Genomic DNA, 12254 nt, shown 5'->3' with positions numbered 1-12254 from the left:
GGTTCGATGAACGTAGTCGTGGATCCAGTGCAAAAACTCAAAATGTTCCTGAAAAATACCCTGGACAAGTTTTCGAGCGGGAATCTCCTATATAGTGACCACACGCTTCAATTAGAAGACTACAGTCTACGATATTACTCCGACACATCGATAGAACACACCTTTCGGATATCACATAGATGAAAGGTACGCCGAAGCACCTTGAAATTGTGCTCGTACTCTGTCTCGATTCGAGCTCGGAAATTGAGTCGCAGCAGATTTATTTTGCCTGGGTACAAGGCATCAAAGATCTGACAATACGCGATGCCATCTGCGAGATGTTCAATCTGCCAAGACAGTATCACAGTCGGACCAAGGTACGTATCAGTAAGAAAAGAGGTTTCGTAATCAAAATGATTCCTTGCCTTCGTATAGTCGGTCTGGAGGAACTCGTTGAGCCATGCAAGCAATTCCAAGCGGCCGATACCTCGCCACTTCAGCTTCCGCAGACTCATTTCATCGGCTTGACTCGTTAGTTCATGCCCTTGCTCATATTGTAACCACTAGCTATTTCTGTCCTACCATCTGAGTACTCAGCGGTCGTATCGAGCTGATATTTGATAAACAGCCAATCAAGTCGTGGATGCAATTATTTTATCAAATCCGAGTTATTAGGGTTGGGTGAAAAAGCTGCCGACGTTGTGCCGACATATAATGTCGGCAAAGGTACAAAATATGCGCTAGGATGTATAGAAACCATCAAATGTTTTAGCATCGTTTGGATATTCCCCTCTGACCGACAAAAAACTTCAAAACAGTATGAGCTTGCACCGGCCAACTCCCAGCGTGCGCAACAGACAGCTATCAATGCGTTCGCTCGCTTCCTCGTGGCCGAAGGCTTCAATATGCAGTATATCGCAGCCACTCTTCTAGGTGATATGACTGGGGCAAAGTTTGTCAAGCTGATGGATCGCTTCGCGATTTATCTTACAAGTGCAGAAGGGCGAGGAGGGAAGGCGCTAGCTCGCAACTCAGCTACTACCGGCACGTCAAAAACTGGTTACTCGACACCTACCCGAAAAAAAGAGCCTCAATCGAGAAGAAGCTTCTTAAGATGGCCCAGACTCTTGAACGGCACTGCCTGAAGCGCATCGAAGGTGGTACTACGAAAAGAGCGCCGGCGTGCACGAAGGAAGATCTACGTATTCTGATGGACGGTCTGTATTTTGATGCTGCGAGCTCTAAGGACTACCAAGAGGCTGCACTCCTTGCCTTGATGTGGTATGCGTTCGGCCGCGCTTCAGACTTAGGTTTCGTCGCAAGGAGCAACCTCACCGTAAGCGCTAGCGGAGTCGTCTTTGTGAGGCTGTTACGCGTGAAGACATCGGAAGAGCAAGGTATATCGATCTTCCCTGATCAAGTGATTTTCGTCACCTGCCCGCTACATGCGATCACCATGGTCCTGGTAATGCAAGATACACCAAGCTCACGTTTACTGGATCATCCCAAACTTGCTACCAGAGACGAAGAGAGAAGCGTTACCTCTATAGATATCCCTGTAGCAGAAGCACTAGCAGCCTGTGACGGAGACGACACAGAAACGGCCCCCGAGACTTCCAGCAAGCCACGCACGAAGAAGCGGAAAACTAATGATGATAACATGAAGATACACGCGTATGTCAATCGCATTGTCAAATCCGCGAGCGAAGCACAAGCAAGAGCAAATCCTACCCCAAACTTGACCTCGCATTCTTTCCGCCGCGGTAATGCCCAGCATGCAAGCGGCGATGCTACTCTAAGCGCCCAGTGGATTTTCGACCGTGATTTATGGAACGTGACGTCTACAAACAAGGCATTCGCGTATGTGTTCAATACCACAAGTGAGGATCAGAAGGTTGCGCGAGTTCTGAGCGGATGGGAAGCAAGTGTAAAGCCCCAGGTTCCAACGTTATCGTGGTTTGATTCCACAACACGGGCAAAAGCCCGTTGTATTGCCAATCTCCTCTTCCAGACGAGTATTTGCGCCGAAGATTCCAGTAAGCGGCTAAGTGATCGTGTCATCGAAGTACTCACGGCTTCTTTGATCCAGCATTATTTTCTGAGGTTCTAGAACGGTATCCGATGTGTTCATACGTGTCTAGAATGCGCATAATTCTCGTAGGACTTGGCATTGAGAAAGCACAAGTGTTGGCATGGAGCTCTGAGCTTCAGCGTAAAACGATAAAGAAAAGCGACGGCCCAGAAGGAAATGGCGGAAAAATGTTTTGCGTGAAGATGCGCTGATCAACCACAAAACTTGCGTCATTAGCGAGTTGGTAGCGATGAATCAAGCGTTGGCTAAACGGGTGACGGAGCTGGAGAAACAACAAGCTCAGAGCGGTGGAGTTATATCCGTGTCAATGCCCATATCTGAGCCCGGGACAGCGGGAGAAGCGGCGGGAACTACCTATTTCAACACTGTGACACCAGCAAGACCCAATCGCGTGGCTCTAAGTCCGCTTCTAAGTGGCCGACAGCAATATGGTTTGTGTGGTATACCAAGACGCCGCGGCTCTGGGATGTCTGCGAGAACCGGCAAAAAAATCAGCGTACAAGCAAATTGTGAGCTACATGAAGCTTTCCCTGCAAAATGGCTTTAAGCTATACCCGAATTGGGGCAACACTCGGAAGAGAACATGCTTAAGTTTTTCGTAGCGCATGGGGCTAAGCGCAAGAGTGGATCTTCCGTCCTGAAGCAATTGCGAAAATACTATCATGAAAGGTAAGTTGGATGCCCTGATAAAAGAATCTCGAGCTCGTGTTGCAATCGAAGCAATCCTCGATCCAGCTCCGTGTGAAACGCAAGACTTGTTTGTACGTACATAGATACCTATAACTAAATTAGTGGCCTGTTACCAAAACGTGGCCTGTTACTGAATAACTGGCCTGTCACTGAATAACTGGCCACATCTATTACATAATAAGTGGCTCACTACCAAATAAGTGGTCTAAATCCAAATAATGTTTACACTCACCTACCTACAACGCGTTCGTTTTGGATATACAGCAACTCAAAATATATATTTGTGAACTTAACACTGTTAAAGGCTGCTGAGCTGACTAGTTGTTCATACCGGTGAGATTGCTCAGCGATTGATGCATTTTAATGCGGAGCTTGTCCGATCTTCTAGTATTCAATCCAGACGTCAGTTTTTTTATCTCGCTTTGGATCGATTTGCTCTTGTTTTGGGTGATATACAGAGCGATCTTCTCCATGTAATACAACATGTAGACCCCACAATCGGAGTTTTTTTTTGCTGCGGGTGAGTCTCACAGACGGATGTCGTTGCAGAACCATCAGAGGCGACCCCACAGACTGTAGCCAAAATTTGCGCTGCAATGCCGAATACGTGGCTAGATACATGCAATCCCACGCAAGAGTCAACGTGAAACATGCGTCTTGATGGCTTTGCGGGCTCTTCAACAACAAGAAAGCTCCAATATTTATCGCCCCAAACCGAAATTAGAACTGCAAAATACAGATCCCAGTCAATCTTGTCAACCAGCTTCTTGACATCCTTGAAACTGCTTTCACCAACCGCTCTTCGCCTGCTTGATTTGACTGAAAAGCGATGCCCGATAAAGTTTCACAGCTCCTTCAGTAAATTATATGCCCTTGTAAATGGCATAGTCGATTACCACATCAGCAAGCCAGCCAAACGGTTTGAGCGTCATAATATCATCTTTGAAAACTTTTACAGAGCGTTCTCCTCCCAGCATCGATGTGTCAAGGTTGCGAACTGTAAAAGAAAAAAACTGCCCCTCTGCGTTTTGCGAGTAGAACACGCTGACGCCTAGAAGCTATCGGCTTAGAACCAGTAACAGTTTTGTACACTGCCCCGCATATTGAACTTCCGATTCTTCGCCATGGTCATCTGCCAATGGTCCGTCGTCATCTGATTCATCTGGCTCCGGATAGTCGTCGTAGTCGTCATCAGATTCATCGTCTTCTGCATCGCTATCATCTTCATCATCGTCATCACCCTCGTCGTCTTCCTTGTCCTCGACTTCGTCGTATTCGTCGTCATCAGATGTCGGGTCTTCTTCGTCATCGTGTTTAGTTTTACAATCAACACTTTCACCATCTAAATTGACTGTACCTTCGCCATTATCATTCACTGGAGGTGTACCGGTGGCGGTGTCCCCAACATCGTTATCTGCAGAGTCTGGAGGGGGCGGCAGAGTCGCCTCAAAATCTTCTATCGGTACACTAACGAGTGACTGTTTCGCACGTGTTCGTTGTACAATTGAGCTGTTCGGTTTGGCAGTGCTGACATTGGCCGTAGCGAGAGGGAATGGCATAGCGCTGTTCCGGTCAGTAATGTTGTTTAGCGGAAGGCGTCTCCCGTCGCTGATAACACCCGAGCTAACCAGCTCGTTGCTTTCATCAGATACGCAGGGCTATATTCCCCCCGAATTTAGCTCGTCGCTGGTATCTGAATGTGGCTTGACGTGCTCCGTAGTCTGGCTACCACAGGGAGTCTTCTGTTGACAAGGGGCCGCTGGCGACGGTTTGTAGCGCTTGATGAACCTCGTCACATACACCTTTTGAGCGCCTAAGTCCTTTAACAGGAACTCAGGGGTGGTGCTACAGTACGTAAAAAACATCGTGGTACGTTGCTTTGCCGTCTTCTCTCAGACAAGTATCGTAGTACTCCAACACCCTTGGTTCAAAAGCAGGAGGTTTCCGTTTATTTTTTCCCTCAACCTACCGCTCTCTTCCTCGCTCCATCGCCGAGTGTTAAATCATTTTTCTTGCGCGAGGGATCCGGATACTTCTTCTTCCACCTACTGAGAGCACCTCGGCTAACACCCAACTCGCGAGCGGCTCGTGCTGGATCTCATTCCGGACTAGCATCCCAGACAATAAGTTTCTCGAGCTTCTGCATTAGCGTCAGCGATGTGCACCGACGCGCTGTAACCCCCTCCGTTACACCTTGATCTGTTGTGGTTTCCATCAAGCCGCAGTTTTTAAACCTATTCACCCCCACCGCAGAAATCGTAGAGTAACTTGTGGGAGGTACCTTTTTGTCGGGTTTATACATACAGATCGTTTTGTGACAGACCATTAATAGGTAACAATCGTGATCGATTATTCTAAAACATGCCACTTATTTGGTAACGGGCCAGTTATTCAGTAACAGGCCAGTTATTTGGTAGCTCCCCTGTCCAGTTATTCAGTAACAACCAAACCATACAAATTTACAGACAAAGTATTAAAAACAAAGCACTTTGGAATTCGCCGCCAAACTATCACATTCAGCATGCTGTCTATTGAGTCCATCATCACTTATCGTGACTTCAAGACGCTTTGCATTACGTTTGCAAAAGCTGCCAAACTATGCGTTATGGACGCGTCCATCCGTGCTTTACGAAGCTCGATGATCCAGACAAGCGGTACTCGAGACCGTGTACCGGAAGCTCTCGGCGCAATCTTCTTCAGATTGACGGGAAAATGCAAGGCCAGGAGCAACAAGAAGAAGCGTGGGCTGGTTGAGCTGGACGGCATCCAAGAATGGCTCATTCCTCCAACCGATGGAGCTATGGCTCAAGTGCGCGGGGCCTACGGAGTGCGACGTCTTTTGCAGCGCGTAGTCATGGGTAACAGGGCACACTACCTGTTAGACTGGGAGCTGACCTTGGAGCCTCGCGAGAACTTCTCAAAGGAGCTGGTTACGCAATTTAACCGTGACCGCCGTGATCTTGTGCTCAGGACCTTCATTGACGATGAGGCTGTCAAAGACAATATTTTCCCGGCAACCTAAACGACAAATAGACACTCATGTTGGTGAAAACAGATATATTACATACGTTAGCACTAGATAGCTCGTACAGCATACTTATGGGTAGTGTATGAAGCACTGCACTACAGTATGCTTAGCTGAGTTACCAGACGCCTGGTAGCAAACCTAATAAGTAATCAAGATACCCCCGGATGGATTCGAGCCAGCTCCACTGGCCTTTCGGCCGGGCTCAACCATCAGAGCTTCGGGGGATTTTGGATAGTGGTGTAGGTAGCTGTAGTAAATGCAGGCAGTTACGTACCGTTAGCTTGTTCGTTGCTGCTGAAAAATCTGAAATGACAACGAGTGGTTTGGTGCGCATCCAGTCAATTAAATAGCCTCACTAAGAATAAAACCAAGCGTTTCTGTGTGACCAGTCTATTTTTTACCAATCACCGAGGCGTCGGCCGGTGTCGGCCGAGTCGGCAGCTTTACGCTATGGTAATCTGCCCCTAAAAAAGAACACCCAGAAGATTATAGCCTTCCATTTTTATGCAGCTGATCTTGCGTCAAATCACTGTCTTTTTGTTTTGGCTCCCTGTATTCTCGCATTTATCTTTTAAATGACATATACATGTATATCAGATGCTCTTTATTGAGGCAAAACACTGTATTTACAAAAAAACATTAAATGTTATTTAAAATTTTGTGACTGAGAATATTTTTGTCAATCAATACTCAAAGTTTGTGAGCATTGACAAAAAGCTCGTTATCGATCAACCACCAAATCCGCATCGATATTCTGTAAATCAACCCTTTTTGCCGTTTTGAGAAGGTAATTCGATCACAGATAAAACAAATCGATGCCTGCCTCTTCCCATCTCATTTTTACGCGTGGTTTTATGCTCCGACCATGCTCGATCTAAGCATGGACATTCCATCTGTAAAGCATAATAACAACTTTGATATATACAACGACCTCGATTTATTATAAATCAAACACCCACCCAAGTGATAAACGACAAAAGCTTTGCAAAGCACAATACTTGTTGACGCAGAAAAAAGGCTATAAATTACGTTTATAAGTAAGTGCTAGGAATACTAAACATTTTCGACAGCGTGTGTTGCAATTGGTTTTTAGCATGGAAGAAAGCAAAAGGATGTAAGCCACCTAAAAGGGCGACGAGCAATTTTTAACTCAGTTTTTTTACAATGACCCCAGCAGTTTTCAGGCTACAAAATGCTGGAATTTGTTTCGGAGCATATTGCCTCCATTGACGCTAATGTACTACTACAGTTCCTTTTGCCACATGAGACATAAGCCGTGTAAATTTAGTGTGCCAATAAGCTGTGTTTGTGCGGTGTGTCGGTAAATGAGCTGCTGTAGCATTATGTTGCTTTGTCCACAAAGGCAACTTTTTTTAGGCTGTTCATACAACCCCTCTAGCTGTCGTTAAAGTATCGGGAAGATACTACTCCGGCGCTGAAGCGCCTAGCTGTTCACGGTCATCACTCTGCTTAAGCAGGTACTGATACGATCCATCTCAGCGCTCTATATCCAAGTTCGGAGCAAGGGACTTCTTCAGAGATTTATAAAGCTTGGCTTCGCTAAACAGCTCCTTATAGGAACCAAGCCACAGGGCTCAAATCCCTTTTTAATTTCGACCGGGTGTGCGCTGACATCCAGTCTAGAGTCCATTGCCCAGGAATCGCCAACAATTGAAGGATGCCTCCGTGGGTCAACAGTTCGCAACTCGAATCACACGCCGCTTTAATTTCGAAGGACGCGGTCCCAAGCACGTCGATATGGAAGAACCCCCCCCCCGCACCCCTCCACACACATACCGCTGGGCCCTTGACAGGAGTGTCAAATGGCTACGCGTGAAGGGTAGTTACCTTCGTTTGCAAGTTCAGAACATCTAAAAGAAGCTAAAGGATCCCGATGTATAAATTTAACGTTTCAGCGAGACGGCTGGCGCGGTTCAAGAAACGAAAGCAACTCATATTGCGTCGCCAGACGTCAGCACGTCGCTGCCTTATGATGTTGCCCAGACCTGCCGTGAGCTAATACAGAATGTTGAGTATCTAATCGAATCGCACGACAAACAGCCCCGTAGCGTTCCAAACATGGACCAAGTACAAAGGTTTTTTAAGCCTAATTTTTAGACAGCCACCGCTACAAGAGGCTCATGCGAGGCTTTACTGCGCAAAGTTCGAGCAAGTCTCAAACAATTTACTACCTCGTTCACTACCTCCAAAGAAATTATGCCACCACACATCTTCTCTTCGCTGAAGAGCAGTCCCGTCCCCCTAACGGTATCGTGACTGACGTGAATCGAGCGGGTACGTGGAGCGATCAGATCGTGTTGGATCATGGGAGGAAATTTGTGTGTAATCGAAAGAAAACACGGCTGTATCGTACACCAGTTCTATACCTGAATGATGCGTACGCCTGCACGTGAAGATGATGAAATCACGGCATTGAGGGCGATATAACATATTCGCTGTGAAAATTCTGCCCAATCTGAACAACAAACGACAACCTATCGACGTTGCAGGAACTTTCAACCTTTCTACAGGAGCAAAACCGACGAGTACATTGACAAGGCTCTTCAGGATTCGAAACTGCGACCTCGAGCTGCGAACTTAAAGGTTCCTAACTACAAAACACATCACCCACGTAGTGCCCCCGACGCAACGGCATGCTAGCTACGGAGAGCATGTAAACTGCTGCCAGCAACGTCTTCTTTATGCTCAGCGACGACGGTAAGTGTGTCCTTGATTATGTAGTCCTTGCGCTTCTGCTTGGTCTTCTTCGTGTCGATAGTGACCAATTCAAAGGCGATTGCTTTGGTATTTAGAGCATCTTCAGCAGTTGGACTTAACCATAAGACTGGCCGTGGTGTTTGGGACCTTAAACATTATGCTGAGTTGGTGATGAGAAGGTATGCTCCCACCGGAAGAACTTAAACAATAATAATTTATCTAATTGGCCGTTCACCACACATCAACTATCTTTTGCAGCAGAAAGAAACGATGGAGTGGGGCTACGCGCCGCAACTTGACGATTTTGACGACCCCGACGAAGAGTACTATCTCAAATACATGGAAGAGGACGGTACCAACCCAGCCAAGCGTCGGCATGGAGGCTCTGCTGCAGAGAGAAGACCAAGACAAGGAGTGAGCACAAGATTTGGAAAGAAGCGTCTGATGAAGAATTATTTTGGTACAAACCCGACATACGACGACCGTACGGGAGAAATTCGGTTTGCTAGCCCATATCTAGTGTTTTCAGCGCACCGTTCTTTGTTGCTTGTGTTAGAAGACTTCCGTAGGCGGTCTCGAATGCGCCGCAGCATCGTTGAGACGATTGTAAATGTACTAGTGGAAGACGAGAAGAGAAACTATTTTGGTCAGAGACCAGATGCAACTTGGCGCCCTGGTTTACTTGCAGAGCAGAAGGTTACCTGTGCTGTGCGCATGCTTGCGTATGGAGCTTCGACAGCTCTACTCGACGAGCTAATACGCATGAGAAAGTCGACTATTCTAGAAACTCTCAAGATCTTTTGCGAGAACGTAATTCGCTTGCTGGGACCAGGGTACTTGCGGATGCCAACGGCAGATGACCTTGAAGACTTTCTAGCAGAAAACGCTTCGCGTGAGTTTCCAGGAATGTCTGGGAGACTCGATTGCATGCATTAGAGCTGGAAAGTTGGCCCACCGCTTGGCAAGGAGCGTTTCAAGGGAAAGGGAAGACGTACACTGTGATTTTTGAAGCTGTTGCCTCCCGGTTGTTGTGGATTTGGCTCGCATTTTACGGAATGACTGGAGCAAACAATGATCTGAATGTCCTGGAGAGGTCTCCCTTGCTCAACGACTTGGTGAATGGTGTTTTGCTTCAGATGAAGTTTACGGTGAATAGAGCAACGTACGATCAGGCGATAGAAATTACCCGATCTGGGCGAATTTTCAGTCTAGTATTAGCGCACCGCAAGGCAACATGCGGAAGAGATTCGCAGCCGAGAAAGAAGCAGTGCGGAAAGACGTTGAGCGCGCATTTGGAGTCCTCCAGCAGCGGTTTCGAGCTCTAGCCTTGCCGTGCAAGATATGGAAAGTGAACGCAACGAACGATGTGAAGCTGACTAGCATTATCCTCCACATTATGATCATTGAGGACGAGCTACCCTTCAGCTCGTTGAATCATGACAATCTTTTGGACGACAACTGGGTGAGCCCCGCATAAACAGTTTGCTGCACCCGAGTGTTCCGTAACAATAATTGCAAACGCACTTTGAGCCATCGAAGACGAAGCACTTCATTATGAGTTAAAACAGAATCTTATAGAACACGTGTGTCTTCGATTTGGCGAGCGCAACTAGGTAAGAATGGCCTTTGTTCCCACAGGCTTGGTCATGATAGCTAAACTAATGCGGATGCGTTGACTTGGTCGCTGTTGATGATTTAATTTTTCTCGTTGGCTTTAGGAACAACCGGCATGCCTGCCCGATCATGCTTTTCTAGGTTTGCTTCCGTGAGCGATGGCGCTCAGGTTTTCGCGATCCAGAAAAGTTTTTTTTTTTATTTTGAATTCAAGTCACTTCGCTAGGAGCTCGATAAAAACCGTTTCGTCAAGATGTAGATCTAGGTGAAGTTAAAACGGGCAATGACGCTACGTTGTCTATTGGCTCAAGATGACAAAACGTCAAACGCAATAGCGCGTTTCTAACGCTGTTCGCAGCACCGACTGAAGAATTGTGAGCTTCAGCGTTTTCCACGGTGCCAAGAATGTAAGCTCCTTATTGATCATCAATACGCTGGATTTAAATATGAAGCCGCGTGATATTATGCTTACTGGCAAACGTTCCATGCCAGTTAACTTCGTTTTCACTCACTTTTTTCCTTTCACTACAGCGAAGCGCTGAAATTTAAGGATTTACTTAGTAAAGATAGTCTCACTTGCATATACAAAAGTATTTTGAAGTATTGTACTTGTAACGGGGTACGTAGCCCTAAGTGTACCCTGGTTACATGAAGTGTGACACTCCACACTTCAGGAGTATGACACGTCATACTCCGGGATAAATAATTTTTTTTAATCAGGCTTAGTAGGACTTGAACCTACAACTACACCGTAAATAGGTACAAGGTACCAAGGTCGTTCAAAGCCAACCATTGGTTAACCCCTCTACCCCGAAAATTGTTCCGGATTATCCGTATTAATTAGCATATGAATTAACGTATACGATAAAAACAGTACTAAATATCTTTTTGAAAGCCTATTGCAGGGACACGTCATCAAGTGAGAGCTTACGATTGGCTGAGAACGCTGTTACGAAAACGGCATGTGAACAAAGAGCGCTCAAAATTCTCTAAATTAATATAACCCTGCAAAAATGCTCAGATAGTTACCGGATGGGCAAACGAATTTCGCGCCAAAATGACAATCATTCATGGAGCCAACACACTTTCATTCAATCCTACAAAAAATCCTCGTCGGTGTTGCCGTCGTCCACGCGGCGCTTCGCTACGAAGCGAATCTTGTGCTGCAGCTCGGGAGGGACGGCAGTACCGTTGCGCCACGTTTGGTGCCACACCTGGCTACACGTAAGCTCACTGCCCTGCTCCAGCCGTCGCGCCTTGTTGCACAGGGTCACACGGCCCTTCTTGGAAAGCGAACAGGTCCGGCAGAAGTAGCTGCTCTCATAGCTCCGTACTCCCGGTCCTGCCAACGCGGAGCACACCTTACACAGCCACTGCCTACTCTTTTGCCCGTTCTTCTCTCTCGTCTGCTGCAGGGCGTGTGGCTGCCTTGGCACCGGAGCAGCTAACAGCTCTTCGCCGTTGTTTTCCGGAAGAAAATCCTCACGGGTTTGCGACAGGAGGTCAACGTGTAGCCGCCGCATGAACTCAGCGTGTGTTGGTACGGATTTCCCTTGGCGCTGCTTGGCGATTTTGTGCACGACGAACGCGTTCACCAAAGCAAGGTCAACAAGGCCTAAAAATATAGTCTTGTAATATTTCCGCATTCGAGCCGACCGCTGGATTGAGTAACGTTGCAAGCGCAACTGGTCGTGGACGTCCACTCCACCCATCGTTTCGTGGTAGTCCACGACTAAGCGCGGGCATGGTACCATTGTGATAGAGCCATCCGGTTCCCGCCGAGAAACTTTATCAGGTTGCGTCGAGCACCCAGTAGCTAGAAATCGTACAGGTTGGCTGTCCATCCACACACACGCCACGATTTCAGGCCGGTTTCGCCACTGAGCAATACGATAGGTTCCTCTCTGCATACTCTTTGGTCTTGTCTTCTGCGTGAACTCAATTTGCTTGCACCACCCCAGCCGGTCTCGACGCATAGTGCCCACATGGTAGAATCCCATAGAGAGCAATTTGTTCGAAAGCGGGACAGATGTGTAGAAGCTATCCGTGCAAATCAAGCGCCGAGCTGGCTGACCTCGCAACGCCTTGGTCAGATTCTTGATAACTGCTTTTTGAGCGACATTCTTCTCGTTT

The 12254-nt window shown here is 47.1% G+C and overlaps 2 protein-coding genes across 2 annotated transcripts; one reads left to right on the top strand and one right to left on the bottom strand.

The window, feature by feature from the left end:
• Positions 1-37: 37 nt before the first annotated feature.
• Positions 38-494, bottom strand: PITG_03211 (uncharacterized protein; the record flags this gene model as incomplete). Its single annotated transcript, XM_002906246.1, has 3 exons — positions 38-105; positions 158-310; positions 353-494. The coding sequence occupies 3 exons, from the start codon at positions 492-494 to the stop codon at positions 38-40; spliced, it is 363 nt and encodes a 120-aa protein (XP_002906292.1).
• Positions 495-5282: 4788 nt separating this feature from the next.
• Positions 5283-5783, top strand: PITG_03209 (uncharacterized protein; the record flags this gene model as incomplete). The annotated part of the gene is made up of 1 exon (XM_002906245.1): positions 5283-5783. One exon carries the CDS (start codon positions 5283-5285, stop codon positions 5781-5783), a length of 501 nt encoding a protein of 166 aa, XP_002906291.1.
• Between the last annotated feature and the right edge of the window lie 6471 nt (positions 5784-12254).

Source organism: Phytophthora infestans, genomic scaffold (assembly GCF_000142945.1).
Source record: "Phytophthora infestans T30-4 supercont1.4 genomic scaffold, whole genome shotgun sequence".
NCBI classification, from domain to species: domain Eukaryota; phylum Oomycota; class Peronosporomycetes; order Peronosporales; family Peronosporaceae; genus Phytophthora; species Phytophthora infestans.
The sequence above is the reverse complement of the archived record's forward strand: the minus strand, read 5'-3'. Positions and strand labels throughout refer to the sequence as shown.